The sequence below is a fragment of the Panicum virgatum genome, chromosome 1K, assembly GCF_016808335.1.
Source record: "Panicum virgatum strain AP13 chromosome 1K, P.virgatum_v5, whole genome shotgun sequence".
NCBI lineage: Eukaryota > Viridiplantae > Streptophyta > Magnoliopsida > Poales > Poaceae > Panicum > Panicum virgatum.
Window position 1 is genome coordinate 7,579,621 of NC_053136.1, and position 16,860 is coordinate 7,596,480.

The 16,860-nt window shown below is 49.6% G+C and overlaps 1 protein-coding gene and 1 long non-coding RNA gene across 2 annotated transcripts; one reads left to right on the forward strand and one right to left on the reverse strand.

The window, feature by feature from the left end:
* Positions 1-844: 844 nt before the first annotated feature.
* On the reverse strand, positions 845-4,953 carry LOC120648487. The gene is made up of 3 exons (XR_005664965.1): positions 4,257-4,953; positions 3,128-3,201; positions 845-1,918 (listed from the first exon to the last, which is right to left on the reverse strand). It is a non-coding gene; the product is annotated as an uncharacterized LOC120648487 (long non-coding RNA).
* A 2,677-nt stretch (positions 4,954-7,630) lies between these two features.
* LOC120648495 (probable LRR receptor-like serine/threonine-protein kinase At1g14390) lies at positions 7,631-11,596 on the forward strand. The gene is made up of 5 exons (XM_039925260.1): positions 7,631-9,667; positions 9,761-9,970; positions 10,045-10,094; positions 10,299-10,419; positions 10,509-11,596. Exons 2-5 carry the CDS (start codon positions 9,944-9,946, stop codon positions 10,728-10,730), a joined length of 420 nt encoding a protein of 139 aa, XP_039781194.1. The 5' UTR covers positions 7,631-9,667; positions 9,761-9,943; the 3' UTR covers positions 10,731-11,596.
* Positions 11,597-16,860: the final 5,264 nt, after the last annotated feature.

Consider the following 16,860-nt stretch of genomic DNA (forward strand, 5'->3'; position numbering starts at 1 on the left):
GGAGATGCTTCCAGCTCTCCATGCTGCTCAAAACTGCAACAGGGTATAGTACCAATAGTCATTGCAAGAGCATTGACCATCCCTGAAGCAATGAAATCGATTGTTATATCTCGAACAATAGTTTCGCGACAGGTTATCCTCGATATGAGCTTGATGGCATACTCGTAGGTTTTTGGTGACCCTAATGTTCTCTCCTGGTTCAGTTGTAAGGAGGCTGAATGCAATGGCAATCATCGTCTTCGAGTGGGAGTGGGAGGAGGGGAGAAGCTTGAGGGAGCTGTGCCCCCGCGGTGAGTGCGGCCGGGAGGCGGACTTGATCGCGATGGGGAGTAAGGTGAGGTGGGACGGGGTGGGGAGGAGCGCGTGGAGGTGCAGGCCCGAGGAGGGAGGAGAGCGCACGCGCGCGGAGGAAGGAGCGGGGTGAGGAGGAGGTCTATGCGGAGGACGCGGCCGTGGATGTGCTTGACGGTCAGCGGTGGGACGTGGCTGCTGCTGGGGCTGACGCCGGTGATCAGGAGACCGCCGCCGATAGGACCCTGCCGGCCATCATGGTGCCGATAGGCCCCCTTTCGGCAATTCAGCGGCCGACAGGGTGCCTAGGCTGCCGGCACGGATGCTGTGGCACAGCGCGGCCGTGCGCGGAGGAAGGCCATAGGTCCTTTGGAAGGCACTGCCCTGAGCAAGTCCAGGAAGCAGAACCTCTCCTTCGCCTTGCCAGCCATGGCGAGTTCGATTTGCTTGCCTGATGTCTTGTCTCTTGTATGAATCACTCCATGGTTGCAACTTGCAAGCTTCTCCATGTCAGTGACAGTCAAAACTGCGAGGGTGTTGCCGCTTGATCTGATTTGGTTAAGAATTATTTCCTTATTTTAAACTGCAATGATAAACAAGGATTATAAAAATAGAAAATAGAAAATAAAAAATAAAAATACAAAAGATAAAAAGACAAGAAAATACAAAATAATCAACTAGTCTAGTCGTTGCAAGAAAAAAAATTAACAAGAAAAAATAAACAAGGAATAAATAAATAGACAAAGAATTAGAAAGGAAAGATAAATGAAAATAGAAAAAGGAAAGAACAAATAAACACGTCTAAGACTTCAAGACTTTGTTACAGACTTACATGTCTTCCACGAGTGGCTGCCTTCTGCCCGTCTTTCTATAAAATTGTGGGATGAATTGTTATCAATATATTATTAAATATGTTGTCGCTCTTCTATAAGCCAATAGACTTCTCTTCGTGGGCCGAAATCACGCCTCACGATTCCCTTCAGGCGATGGCAACTAGATTTAAAGCGCGGGCGATATATAGTCTTCACGGCCTGCGGCATCTCCCACCCTAGTGAGGGGGGTGCTATACAAGATCTTGTGGAAGATAGTTAAGCAAATTACCTATAAAGCCCACTAAAGTCTATTTATTTAAAAAAATATTGAACCAATTTTTCAAAAATATTGAACCAATATTTTGAAAATGTTGATTCAACAATTGGGAAATGTTGAACTAGTGTTTCGAAAATGTTGAATCAATATATTAAAAATGTTGAACCCAACATCATCCTTCATCTTCTCCGACTCCGGCGGCCGACGGCGGCAGCTCGTCGTGCTCGGGCAATGTGGGCCCTCAGGCGTACAAATACCCGGGTTTCCGTTGTGCCTTACTGTACTTGTCCCATGATCAGTCCGTAAGTACGCACAACAGCACCGGTATCACAACTGCACTCAAAAACATGTTAGTAATATTAAAATTTAATCAGAGCTAATAATCTGCAGCAGAAGCAAACAGAAAATATAGGACTTCAATCCTACAGTAGTGTGCCTCACCATTCCCACAGGCAACTGACTGGGAGTTAGTTCTAGAAAGAACCAACGTCGAAAACCCGCATCCTTCGGCAAGGAACTGAGACGGCTCATCTTCGAACTATGAATTTAAAAATTTTAGCAACAAGGGTGAGTACAATTTTGTACTCGCAAGACTTTGGATGTATATAAAAAATCCTATAATATATGCATGGCTAAACAAGGAAGGCTGACAGGTTCACTAGCACTAGGCTGTATTTTTTTATTTAGTGAGACTGCATACGTATATTTTGCAAAAAAATTGTTTTAAATAAATTAGACCGACATTACCAATCACGACTCCCCATTTCCCTTTTTGCGATCCTTTGACCAACTATATCAGTCCAACAACCTTTGAACCGGTGCATGTGTTGTCAAACAATACCCATACCAAATTTCCCAATCAAAATTCTAAAACCGGCCACTAGCTCAAGTGCTCTTGACCGTGAGCACGGCTATTCGAATAGTTTTACACTCTGCAGAGGTCGTACACTTTACCCACACGACATGTTTCGCTTTGATGCCAGCGCGGGGCCAACGCGCGTATACACAATTCCTTTGATGTGTTGGCAAGCTAACATGACAAAGCCGTTACATCAGCCGAACCCAAAATATGCTACACGACAGTCTGCCGGAGTATCGCGGCTCCGTACATCTGACCGGGTTAGCTACCCCGACACCGACGAACTCCTCGAGTTCTCGGGCGGCAGCATTCTCTCGGGCCAACTGACTTAATAAGCTAGGGTCATACCCACTTAGGCACGTATGGTTGCGCTGTAATACTTGATTAGAATGATGTCAATTACCGGTCCTTAATTTGACACGGGTGAGTAAAACCTTAAATGCGCCGGGAACGCATATGGAACCAAGTCATAACCATCATCTATTTTTTTCCTTCAACCATATTCTTTTATTCATCCTCGTACCAATATGACCACTAGACCACATATTCACCCGCGTCTACCATAGAGTTTTTATCTTTTAAAAGTAACCATATAAATGTATATTTCCTTTAAAAGACACCAACCCATGTGATGCTAATTAATTACCGCGCAAAATACTAAGCCAATTAAGCATATGACTCCGAGCTAGACGGACAACCCATAAACTTACGGCGACAAGGAATAAAGGGTACAGCTTATCAAGGAAGATAAATGCATTAAAATAGGACGTATCTACCCGACACAAAATAACATTTGGACTCATAAAAATCATCATCACATGCATGTATTTTTAGGCTTAAGAATTTAAATAGGAGCAAGAATGATCAAAGAGGTGCTTGTCTTGTTACCGATTGTTCATATTCTCAGAGTATTAGATCAGCGTCTCACTCGGCGTCTGGCGCGGTCATGAACGTCCCGTCATCTATGCGAATTGGACGAACGAAAACACATGCAAAAGAACCAAATAAACAGCAATAAACAACCAAATAAATACATTGAGATGATAGAGCATGATTTTTAGAAAAGCTTCTAAAATAAGTATTTAATTTAAAGTTTATTTGGGCAAGGATGTAAAAGCACGTGTTGATGTGAGTTCTTAAGGTTAAGTGTATTCCAAACATATTCTCTTTTTTTATTTTTCTAAAGGAAAACGGCCACTTGCATCCTTAATTAGAGCTCTTTGCCTCGGGTGTATGGGCATGTGTAGCCTTGCGCTCTCGGTGTCCAACATCACCTGGTTTGCGGCGACTTGGATTGTGCCCCGGGGTGTGCAAGAACAGCGGCAAGCGCGACGTCCTCCGGCAGCGTTCACGCACACGGTGCTCGGCATGGCCGGGTCGTGTCGTGTCCGCCCGTGACAAGGTCGGGAGGTAGCGGCCGTGATTTCCAGGTGCAGGCTTTTGGTAGCTGGGTGAGTTTTACGCCTGCGCGAGTCCATGGCGTTCCATGGCCACGGCACGGCTGTGTCACGCGCGAAGGGCTCGCGGCGGTGACACAATTGCTGCATTCTACGACGTATTTGATGTTTGGCTTCGGCGTTGTTCCCCGGCTCGCGGTGTCGGCATCAATCTCCGGCTCGGCTTCCTCGTGCTCGTGGCCGTCGACGTCATCATTGCTCCCGGCAGCAGCTTCAATTCATCATTGCTCCCGGCAGAGCAGCTCGGTTATTATGTTAGGGCGGCACAGAGGCATGGCCTTGAAGAGTAAAGGAAGGGCCTCGAGGCCAAAGGTGAGCGCGCGTGCGCGGTCTCAGCCTGGCTGAGGGCTATGGCCGAGCAGGACAAGGCAAAAGCTCCGCCTTGCGGCCGGCACGGGTCAGGGTGTGCTGTGCATGTATCTGCCTGGGCGTGTGCATGCCCAGAGCGTGCAGTGGCGAGCGCACGCACGACCATGGCGAGCAGATGCTCGTGGCCGTGACATGCGACGGCAGCAAGGCGGCAGTAAGGCTATAGGGTATGGCAAGGTCGTGCCGCTCACCGTGGGGTTCGAGGACGGCAAGGTCGGCGCAAGAAGGGGTTGTGGCCGTGGCGAGGTGACGCGGGCAGGCTCGCGGATCGCTTGCGGTTCAACGGGTCGGCGCCGGCGGCATGGGCATCCTCGAGCTCGCGGTGGTCGTCGTCGTGGTTGGCGCAGCGGCGTTGCAGCTTCCGACCCGGCAGCTCCTCCGACTTGTGGCCGGCGTCGGCGTCGGCGGCGCTGTTGGTGCTACTCGTGGCTTCAAACTGGACGGAGGAGAGACGAAGGAGCCGGTCCGCGACGCACGACGGCGGAGGTCGGCGGCCCGGAAAGGCGTGGCGGCTTCTTGCTGCTGCTAGCAGAGAGCAGGGAGCTCTGCTTTGCTTCCTGCATGGTCTGCCGGAGAGAGAAAGGGCAGCGAGATGGCGACAGGAGTTGCAGCTGCTAGTATTTGCTTGTTGGCCGAGAGAAGCGACTTGTTCTTGCGATGGATGAAGAAAGAACAGAAGAAGATCAGGGAGAGAGAGGATCCGTGAGAGCTGCTAGAGAAGAAAGACAGGAGGGAGAGATCGAGCGGAGAGGGCGGGGAGGCATGCTACTCGTTGTTGTGCTGCTTTGGTGGAGTAGAAGAGCGACTAGAAGAGAACTGTGATGCCGACAGAGAGAGGAAAGCTGAGAGAGTGGAGGTGAGCGGCGTGCTCAGCGTGCGCACGTTGTGCGTACGTGAGCTGGGGCTCACTAGGCTGGCACACAGAGGCAGCGAGGACAGTGCGAGCTGGACGGGGAGGAGCAGTGCGGCGCTGGAGCATCTTGCAGCCTTGAATGCTTATGTCCAGCTCGCGTCCTTGGCCCGGGCAGCGCGGTTGGACGACGCGGAGCTGGCGAATTCCGCGCGGCACAGGGGAAGGGAGGACGGGCCGTGCTGTGCCGAGGACGGGCGCTGCTATGCTGCGCTGTGCCCGGGGTGACGAGGCGTGGAGGAACAGCGCCGGGCGCTGGCGCACGCGGGCGCAGCGACGCGCGGCGCGGGAGGACGACGACGGCGGGGGCGACGAGCGAGCCTGACACGCGGGCTCGGGCAGGCAGCGACACGGGGAGGAGAAGAGGAGCGCGGGCTGGAGTGGGCCGCTGCCGCTGTCGGGCCGGCCCAGCGGATAGAAAAGGAAAAAAAAAGAGGAGAGGGAGGTGGGCCAGCTGGGTTTCAGCCCAAGCCGAGGTGAGCTCTTCTTTTTTTTTCACTTTCAAACCAAGAGTTCAAACTCAAATTTAAATTATTCTCAAAAACCTTGAGGAGCTCACCAAAACTAGTTTAGTGCTTTAAGATTTTATGTAAAAGTTGGAGAATTTATTTTATCACTCATCTTTTAGCAATATTTTTAAACATGTTCAAGGAGGGTTATTAATGCATAAAGTATGAGAAGAGCCAAATAAAAACCAAATCAAACATTGATTTATTTATTTGTCTTGATTTTATTTCTATTTAAAATTTGGGTTGTTACGGGCAGCGGGGATGCGGTGGGCCGCGGCGTGCTCAGGAGGCGGCGTGCGGCAGCAGCGGCGCGCGCGCAGCAATTGCAGCAGCAAGCAACGGCAGCAAGCGAGCAGCACGCAACAGGAGCAAGCAGCGGCGGCGCGCGGCGGGCAGGCGGGCGTGCGCGACGCGAGTAGGCAGAGGGGCAGGCTCAGGGGGCGGCGCGCGGCGCATGGTGAGGAAGGAAGAATAGGGTTGAGTAAGATCCAACAAATGAGATAGTTTGAACAAATTTCAAACACTGGAAGGTGGGGAAGAAAAAATCTTCCGGAAGATGTATACGATTTCCGGGAGGGAGTCCGAGGAGGCTGGTCATCTGGTTTCAAAATTGAAAAAAGTCCATTTTACAACCTTCAACTATCACGCTGGTTTGATTTTCAATCTCGATGTACAAAACCAGAAATCTTGCAACCTCCAACTATCAAAACCGTTTGGATTTCAACCTTAGCACTGTTCCAGGGCGGTTTTTCCTTTTTTTTCTCTCTCTCCAACTTTAATAGCAAGGGAAAAATAGTTAAATGGGTCTACAAATTATGAAATTTTTTAAAGAGGTAGAGTAGGTGATAGGAAACCTATTTTAACTATTATTTTTAGTTGGAACTTTAAAAAATAAAATATAAATATTTGAATATGGGTAAATTTTAAATTTCAGTGAATTTTTAGGGCATCAAAACATGCTCCAAATTTTACCAAATTCAAAACCTATAGTTCATTTTGAACATAGTTTATCATGTTAATTTCATTTCACTCATGTTTTGTGGAAATTTTTCAAAATCTATTAAAATAATCAAGTTTGGCGCAAATTTGGCCTTTTTGAACAAACTTACAATATTGGTATGGAATATCAGTCAAATAAAATTAACATGGTAAACTAAATTTAAAATGAACCTTAGGTTTAAAATTTGATAAATTTTGGAGCACTTTTTGATGCCCTAAAAATTCAATAATTTTAAAATTTTACCCATATTAGAATATTTATATTTCAAATTTTTTTGAGTTTCAACTAAAAATAATAGTTAAAATAGGTTACCTATCACCTACTCTACCTCTCTAAAAAAATTCATAATTTTTAGACCCATTTAACTATTTTTCCCTTGCTATTAAATTTGGAGAGAGAGAAAAAAAAGGAAAAACCACCCTGGAACAGTGATAAGGTTGAAATCCAAACGGTTTTGATAGTTGGAGGTTGCAAGATTTCTGGTTTTGTACATCAAGGTTGAAAATTGAACCAGCACAATAATTGGAGGTTGTAAAATGGACTTTTTTCTTCAAATTCAAGGAGAAAAAGTGGACTCGGCCCAAAGTTCGGAGAGGCAAAAAAAATTTATCTTTTATATGTGCCTCGCTTGGTAAGGTGGCTTGGGCCAGCCCAGGCCAGGTTGAGCAAATTTGGTGCTGTTTGATTGGCCTGGCCAGCCCACTTAGCCAGGCTTCACCGGGCCACCGTACAGGCCTTAGGCTACCCGCAGCGGGCGGTATCGTTCCCTGCAGGACGCGATACCGTAGGGAAGCGCTGCAGCGGCGTACTGGGAAGCTCCCGCCATCTCCCCGTTCAGACCTCCGTTCGCTATTTCCAGCGTCCACCGAGGGCGTCCGCCATCGCTGCAACGTGGCGTGGGGCCCGCCCGTCCTGCCACGCGCCGCTGCCGCTCCACCCCACCGAGGCCGCGCCACCGTGCTGCCGCAGCTCCGCCCCAACGCGCTGCTGCCGTTGCTGCTCCGCCCCAACGAGCTGCCCTGGAGCCCGCCGAAGGCCGCGGCGGCAAGGAGCTCCCTCGGCCGCCCGCTAGCCACGGCGGAGCTCGCCCGCCGAAGGCCGCGGCGGCGCGGAGCTCCCCCGGCCGCCCGCTCGCCCGCGCCCGGGCCCGCAGGCGCACGCTGCGCCGTCGGCGGCAGGCAAGCTGGGGTCGCGCGCCCACCGCCGTCGTGCCGCCCCACCACCGAGCAGAGCCGTCGTCCTCCCTCGATTCCGGCCTCCACGCGCCGCCCTCTCTCGATTCCTCCTGCAAGAAGCTGCGTTGGCCCCTCCTCCACCTTCGCCGCCGCTCACCCGAGCGATTCCGTCCGTTTCGCGGCCGGAACCGGCTCCTTTACCGCCGGCCGCCATTCCTGCTCTCCTCTGCTTCCTCCGCGCGCGCTGCCGCCTTGCCCCGCCGCCGGCCAGCCCTATCTCCAGCGGGAGCCGCGTGCCGCGCCGCCTTGCCCCGCCGCCGGCCGGCCCTGTCGCCGGCGGGAGCCGTGCGCTCGGCACGCGGAGCAGGGGAGGGTGACAAGGAGAGAGAGAAGGGAGGGGAGAGGTGGCAGAGATAAGTGTGGACCCAACTCGTCAGTGGCTATAGAAGGCGTGAGTAGAGTGGATTTGAGTAGGAAATGTAAATGACTAGAATATAGATTATGAAATATAGAGTATAACGAGTACGAAAAATATTGAAATAGAGGATAAAATTTTAATGATCAGAATAAAAATATTTTTTTAGAGAATAAATTTAGAATAGACAAGTACGAATAGCTTTAACATAGCTAAAAAAAGACCCTTTTTGGTCGTTTTTCTAGAGCCTGCCTTGGGCCAGCTCCCTCCCCACTCCCGTCACCGCTCTACCCACCGAGCTCGCACCAGAGCACTCGTCCGCCGTCCTTCGCGCGCTGCTCTTCTCCTCGCGCGCCGCTCCCCGGTCCTCGTGCTCCTCCCCATAGCACGCAGAGCGCCATGGCATCCGGTGGCGAGCAACACAAGGAGGCGGAGTACCGGTTCGATTCGGCAGCAGGCTCGATTCCTGGCGGTGGAAGGACAGGGTCGCGAGCTCGATTCAGCGGCGCGCTCGGCAGCGAGCTCGATTCCGGGCGTCGAGACCGCGCGCGGAGCTGGTGGGCGTCTTACTTCATCGGCGGCGCCAGCTCGGGGAAGCCGGTTAGGCTTGAGCCGTGGATTCGTGTCCGCGCTCGCCGTCGTGGATTCGCACGGGGATGCGGAGGGAGGCCGCGGCCGCGCTCACAGAGGCGTTGTGCGACGAAGACAAGTGCGTCCGCGTCCTCGTCGTGCTACTCGAGGGACGTCGCCTCCCCCTCGCTCGTCCCTTGCGCCACGCGGAGCAGCGGCCATGGCCGCCGGCCAAGCTCTCCGGCCACCGCTGTTCCCGCCGCGTCACGCGCCCGCAGCCTGGGCCAAGCCCACCACCATCCTCGTCGTGCCATGCCGCATCCGGCGCGCCACTTTCCCTGCCCCTTCTGTCGCCCAAGTGCTGCGTCACCGGAGCTGTGCCACCGCTCACCACCGGCGCGCCACTGCATGTCGCCTTCAGCTCACGCCGTCGTCCATGTGCACATCCACGTACCATCCTTCATGCCATCGCCTTCAGCCCACGCTCTCGTACCAACCTTACATGTTGCCACAGCGAGCACCGAGCAGAGAGCAGAGCTGCCAGCCGGGGGTACTGTAGCCATGAGCAATGCCCGCCATCTGTTCGACAGAAAGTCTCAAAGGGGATAAACTCACCAGCCCAAGGAAGAGGTGACTGTATGCAAGACAAGCCGACCAACCAAACACGAACTTATCCTAGCCAGACTCAGCAGCGCAGACAACCAAACAAACAGGTCCTGACTTGCTAGAGGCAGGCTTAGTTTTGCCAGCCAGACTCCCATAAGAAACGAACCAAACACACCCATAATGGTCAGCTTCAAGATGGTTCACGAGTACTGGTTAGATGCTTGAGGCTGAAGCCGAAGTACTCCCCCCAGAGCCTTGTCCAATACATGGAGATTATTTCTAAACTTCGGCACCGTCATTTGGTCAGCATCCTTGGTCACTGCATTGTCAGTGATCAGGAGAATCCTAATATTGCCAGCTCAGTATACCTCATCTCTGAATGTGTAACAAATGGATCTTTAAGAAGTCACCTTACTGGTATGGTTCTTACAGTGAACGCTGTCATGCATGTAGTTATATATAACTGAATATCTGCATGACTCCCAACTTATGTTTTGACTGATTTTACAGAGTGGAGGAAACGTGAAATGCTCAAATGGCCCCCAACGCGTTTCTGCTGCCATTGGCATTGCGAGAGGGGTTCAGTTTTTGCATAATGTGACCGCTCCTGGGATCGTACAGAATAATCTCAACATAGAACATATCCTTCTGGACAAGACCCTCACATCGAAGATCAGCGACTTCAGTCTTCCAATGATTTCAACTAGCAAGAATGGCAAAGTGAGTTCAAAATGATTGGTGAAGTTCCACATTGCTTGCCTGGTAGCTAAGCTGTACCTGTTCCTATCTCTCAGATTTTCTCAGAGACCCCATTTGCTGTCCATGAAGATAATGATATTGGCAGGTATGTTGTTCATGTTACCTTGTGGAAAGAGAGATGCATCTCCATATAATTAACTAGAACTGTATCTAGTGGTTATTAGTTAGGAATAAACACAAGCCAAATGATTGGTTGTTACTTGTTAGGTTACCAATCGGTTTCCAGAATGAATTAGTAATACAATTTTCTTGCGTTGAATAAACCAACCTGATTCTTTCTGCTCCCCAGTGCTCACAATGCGGAACAAGGTGATAAGCAAGACATCTACCAGATTGGCCTAATTCTCCTGGAGGTGATCACAGGCAAACCAACAGAATCCCAAAGCCAACTGGAGTCACTGAAAGCTCAGGTTAATCTCAAGCTCCATCTCCAGAGAATGCCACTGAGTTTGCACTTGAGCAACACTAGTATAATTTTGTTTATCGTGACGATTTGCAGCTAAGTGAGGCGCTGACTGAAGACCAAGATAGGCTGAAAGACATGGCAGACCCAGCGATCCATGGTACTTTTGCAGTGGACTCGCTGAGGACGGTTGCCGAGATAGCCCTCAACTGCACGGCTAGTGACCCAAGCGACCGACCTTCCATTGACGACGTACTCTGGAACCTGCAGTACTCCATGCAAGTAACTTTGACTGCCCTGTTTGGTTCTCTGCGCTAATGAGTGCTAGGAAACTTTGACCGCTAATTACGGTGTTAAATAAAGTCAGTTTACAAAACCAACTTCAGAACTCCTGCGCTAGGAACCCTGAAGAATCTAATGAGGCCTTTGACCGCGTAATTAGAGGATGGTTACTATAGCATCAATGTAGCCAATAATCGATTAATTACCGTCATTAGATTCGTCGCGAAAAGTTATATCCATCCCTAAAAATATTTTACAAATAGATTTCATTTAGCACTCCATGCATGCGAGATTCTTTTCTCGGCTTGTGTGCGCTAGGAGAACCAAACAGAGCCAGGATGGGTGGGCGAGCAGCGAGAGCTTAGGCTTGAGCGTCAAATCGCAGGCTTAGATAAAGGCGCAGTGATTTTGCTCCTATACAAATGATAAGTATGAAGCTCTATGCACCATCACGCTGCCTCTAGTTTTCCTTTTTCTTTGCGGAAGAGGGTCGTTGGTATATTCTCTACTGTATATATATGGGGACCTTACCTTTTTCAGGATTTTTTTATGGCACCTGTAAAACTCAGGCTCTATTAAACATCGACGCCATGGGCTTAGAGTTCGTCCACTCACCAGCACGCCATGAGCTTAAGACTTCGTCCACTCACCAGACATGTGCTGGCATTTTTGCAGCAGCACACAAGCAGTAGTTATATTGGGAATTACAGGCTGAATTCTTTGAAACAAACCCCTTACTAAGGTTAGCAAAAACTGAAAGAAAAAAAGATTTTAACTCCAGACGTTTGGCTGCGCTTCTCCAATCTTTTTGTATAGCTTGAGCATCATGTATATAAAGGATCTAGGTGATGCCTAGAGGGGGGTGAATAGGCGAACCTGTAAAAAACCTGAAAAATTCTTCGTAGCGGATTAGTCTGATGGAAATTCCGACACCTTTATAGGAAGTTCCGATGGATAGGAACTTCCTACAATTGTATAAGAACTTCCGACAATGGTAAGAATTTGAACGAATTACAAGTTTTCAGATGAACCTGGGAAAAGTGTTTGAATCAAAAGTTTGCCAATAGGTCATAGAGCAACCTGCAAGTGATCTCCCACAAAGTAACACTCAACAAAAGTAGATCGGGACAAAACGAGCTCAAAGTCAACAAGAACAAGTTAAGAACAATAAGAACAAGAGACACTCGATTTGTTTCCCGAAGTTCACAACCAAATGTGCTACGTCTCCGTTGAGGAAGGATTCAAGAGACGACGCTCAATAATCCCTATGCTCCTCACCCAAGGGCGAGATCACCTCTAAAGCCCAAGGTCACTTACTATGAGTTCCTCGGAGAGGAATGAAGATTACAAACTTCCAGGGGCGCACACACGCGAGAGGACGCTCCACGGGCGACGCCTAACCGTCTAGAAGCGAGCTTCAAGAGTAACAAACGCGAATCGACTTTTGGAGATGATTCTAGTGCTCTTGAGGTGGGAATGGCTGCTCTCAAAGTCAGATGCTCAAGCTCACACTCGAATCTTGCTCTCACCCAAGCCCTAGCTCAAATCCTCACAAAGTTTAGCTCTTGGAAGGATTGGGGAGAAGTTTTGAAAGCTCTAGGATGTGTTGTGTTCGTGGAGGCAGCAGCAAATGAGTAAGAGGGGTGAGGGGGTATAAATACCCGAGCCCAAAAATATAGCCATTACTGTGCTGCTATGTGGTTGTAGGAAGTTCCGACAACGTGGTAGGAACTTCCGACAAAAAGAAAACCTTTGGCCGAGAGCCCTTTATCGGCAAAGTCTAGCAACTTATGTTAGGGGGGCGGAACTTCCGACCCCTGGGTCGGAACTTCCTACCCCAAATTAATTCCAAGCCGAGCACCCTTTAACGGTAGAAATGAGCTACTTCCGGCGAGCTGGATCGGAACTTCCGACCCCTACAGAAAAAGCAGGTACAAGTGCTAAAGTGGGTGCATGGTGACTCTCATGAGATGTTAGTATTTTAATTAGCCACTAAAGCATCTCCAAGACATCTTTTCGCATCCATCTTAATAGTACGGTGTTTCCTATACTCAAATTAAAAATAGAAAACAATAATAGATCTTCAAGGTAGCTCAAATACCGTTTCAAAAGCACATGGCATCGTTAAGTGCTTTTTCTCATTTCAATGATTTTTGAACCTGCTCATCACTTGATAAACGCATTAGCTCCTTAATTGTGCGTGTCATTAACACCAAAACCAACTTAGGGGGCCAAATTCACTTTCAATATCAGTTAAGGAGTGCCATTGCAGCCTAATTTTATTCAAAAAGAACAAATCAGCTGAAATCAATACCTTACACAATTCATCAGATCATTCCTCTTGCATATATTCAATGATCCTGTCACAATAAAAGCAATTTGATGTATTCTTGTTTTGCTATTGCAAGGAAAGTTCTCAGCTGATTAAATTCCTGAACTTATATTGGGATGAAATTCATTTTGTATCAACAATAACATGCAATGAAGTTTCAAAGTATCCATTTGCTTGCTTGTAATACTAAGGGAGGATGCTATAGCCAGCTACAAGTATTTTGAAATTAGTTCATTCTTCTTTCATGGAAGAAAATAAGACAGAAATTTCTATTGCAGGAAAGAGAAGAGTTGAAACCATCAGATTACAAAGGGTACTGTATGATATATAAGAGCCGACAACAGAAATACCGAATAATAGTTTTCTTACTTTTGTCTATATATTTTGGTGCAACCCTTAGTGAAACAGTTTTGGAGATACCTAACCTTATGAATGAGATAAGAATCACATGAGTAGGCATACATTGGCAACAAATTTTTCAGAGTAGGCAGATCCAAACAAACACCAATTCATATATCTTGCCAAATGACGAATTTCATCTACAATTGAAACAATTCAATCTCACTTTCATAATCGCTGTAACCATATGTTCCCACCCAATTACATTGCGTATGATTTTTATCAATCACCACGTAACACGTAGTAATGCCTAATAACAGATATGATGAAAACAAAACTATTTCCACTCCATCCAGATGGGACACTCGACTCAAAGCACATATTTCATCTCCTCTATGCTCAAGCGAACTGGAAGAGCACGGTATGTCGAGCGGCTGACGACGGTACCGTAGTGGATGGCGACGGGCCCGGTCGGCGATCTTCTTTGCGCGGTTGCCCAGGATGATGGTGTTGGCACGGGCATCCCCCTCCTCGAGAAGGCCGGTGCGGCGGACGTCCACCTTGCTAAGTATCTACGTGTAATAATTTATCTAGATGCATAGTAAAAATTAATGTACCAAAAAGAGGGAGTAAGAATTATTAAGGTCGTCTAGCACCATTAGCTATTGTTGGAATATCGAGGTGGCCCTAATACCCACTTTGATGAGGACCGACACCCATGACACACCAACTCACTCTAGAGTCGGTCAGCCTCTCAAATTTCTAGTTACTTAGTGTATTGGGTCCTTTTGACGGCAGAGCCGTCTTTTTACTTCCGGGTGGCAGATCCTACCAACAGATGAAGCCGGCTTCCGGGTGGCAGAGCCAACCTACGATAAAGCCCAGACCCTTTGTGATCCCGGGTGACAGAGCCAACCTTCGATGGATCACAACTTATACACTAAGTAACTATATTGCTTAACTGGAAGACCAACACTTACAAGAACAACTCTTTATTGCAACACAATAATACTACACACGAGTATACAACACTCTTCTCTTTTAGTGACTAGCCTAGCACTCATCCTTCTCTCCTAACACTAGCACCTCTCATCTACCATGCTCATGGATGAATGGCATGGCATGGGAGGAGGTCACTGTTTATAGGGTTACAAGGCCATTGGATTATTGACATGTGGCAAAATCATAACCCTTGATCTAAATTCTACACTCTTCCATAAAAATATCTAGTTCTAGAAATATCTTTGATATATTTTATTTAGATATTCTAGAGAACTCCATGAAAAATATCTTATCCTTGAATTGTGGAGAAGAGTGTAGAAGTTTGACTTGCTTCCTTCAATAGCTACAAAACCATTTTTCTATATCCTACTTTTCAAAACCATTTGCTTTCTATGTACTAAACATTCTTACCATAGCAGTTGGTAGCTGCTGCGTGCTTGCGGTTATTGACGACGAGCTCCGGCCTGAATCCCCATAGCAGTTTGTCACTTACCATGATCAGCAACTGCCCCCGGCCTAAATGTGTAAGGATTCATGGCAGCAAGCTAATAATGCTGGCGAGCATGTAGAACGGAGCAGAGCCGTTTGAAGTGGCCGAGGGTCAGCAAGGAGAAGGCCAGGGAATGAACTGCAGAAGACGAAGCTGGAGAGTGAAAGGATGGGGCTGGAAAACGAGCGGCGTGGCTTGAGGGCTTCTAGTGAATACAGGACGGGAAACTACTAGAAACTACCATCAAGTTTAAAGCAGATGAGGCATTTCTTCTTTTTATGTTTTGGATACCGGGCCAAGTTAGCGCACAAAGCCCACGGAAGAACAAAGTTGGCCCATAATGACAAGGGCACAGCAGGAAGGGAAGCCCGAGAGCGTGGGCCGCGCGTGGGGTCGTAATAAAGCCCGTCGGCCCGGTGGGTTCCGGCCAGGTACAGTACGGCCGGTGGCCTCGACGGATTCCGTTCAGTGCGGGTGGGTGTGGAAGCACACACGACTCCACCAGTTGACTTTTTTTTTAAAAAAAAAAGCACACGTGAAGCACTGCACGCACGAGCTGATCGAGGAGGGGGAGAGACGCAGACGCCGCGGGATTCGAATCCGCCGGCCGACGGTGGTGGTGGTGGCGGCGGCGGCCTTTGAGGTGCTCGTCCGCGATCCGGGCGGTGGCCGGCCCGGCCGCGTTGTGCTGCGCCAACTTGGCCGGCGACCTAAGACCACCGCCCGGCGCTTGACTCGATGATGATCCAAGTCATGCATCAGGTGAGGTCGCGTCGATCGGCCTCGCCGTTGCTTGACTACTCGATCGACTTTGCTGCGTGCTGGGACATTCTACAGGACGGGATAGCAAGCCGGCCGGCCGGCCGGCCGATAGAGGAGTTATCCATTCTGGCTTACCAGATCGAGATGAGAAGCTGCATGTACTAGCTAGCTTTATCCATTGTTCAGGCCGTACAGTCAGCGATAGAGTGGCGCGACCTCAGTGAGTCAGCCAGTCAGATGAGGATAGATGGAGCGGCACATGCACCGCATGCCAGCCAACAAAAGCATCGTCGGCGAATCTCGAATCCTTTGGCCGGGCCGGGAGATGGACATTGAGGGGAAAGGCGTGTTCACCCTCCCGGCCAGGTGGTGCCAGAACGTGACGACGCCTGGTGGGCTCGATCGGAAGATATACATGATGCTACTGCTCGATCGACTGATGACGACTGCTCGCCGGCCGGTCTCCGTCAAGCCCGACGACGGAGAGGGATCATGGACGGGGACAGGGGAGGGACGTTTTGCATAGCATGGTGCGGGACAAGGCGATCTCGATCGCTGCACCTGCACTAGGAGGACATAATATATCGTTTGGATAGGCGAGGCTATCCTTGTAGACCTTGCGGCAATAATAGATGGGGGGTCGTCTTCTCAAAGGCCTTACTCCCCAGAACGGATCGGAAGGCCACGCGACGACGACGCGCCGTGGATGCGGTGGCGGACTTGACCGGAACGCGATGCGCCGCCGCCGGCCCGGCAGTGGCCGCCGCTCGGCGCGTCAGTTTCGTTCCTCTCGCTTCTAATTTCATTCGCTGGCCCAGGATTCATTCTCTGTCTGCAAGGTAAAATTTAGTCTTCGATCAGCGACTCTGAGCCCCGGAGACACGATAAGGGACCTACTCTATCTACTCGGGCCTGTAATGGACATCGATGCTCTGATCGATCTATCGCGAGTCCGCCGGCTTCAAACTGACCCGATCGAACATGTTCCGATCCCTCCTCCCCCGGTGACCATCGCGTCGCGCGACGACGCACGCGGCTCCCAGCACAGCTTAATTCAGAGCGTCAGGTTTTCTAACTTTCCGCAGCGCAGAGCCAACGACGCCCGGTCTCCGACAGTCGTCGTCCCGGCGTGCTTGCTAGCTAGCAAGGCGATCAAACATGAGGGCTTCTCCTTCCTCCTCCCTGCACGCCGTCGCTTTTCCACCAAGATTCCGTGTGGTGTGGACGACAGCTTGAGACCA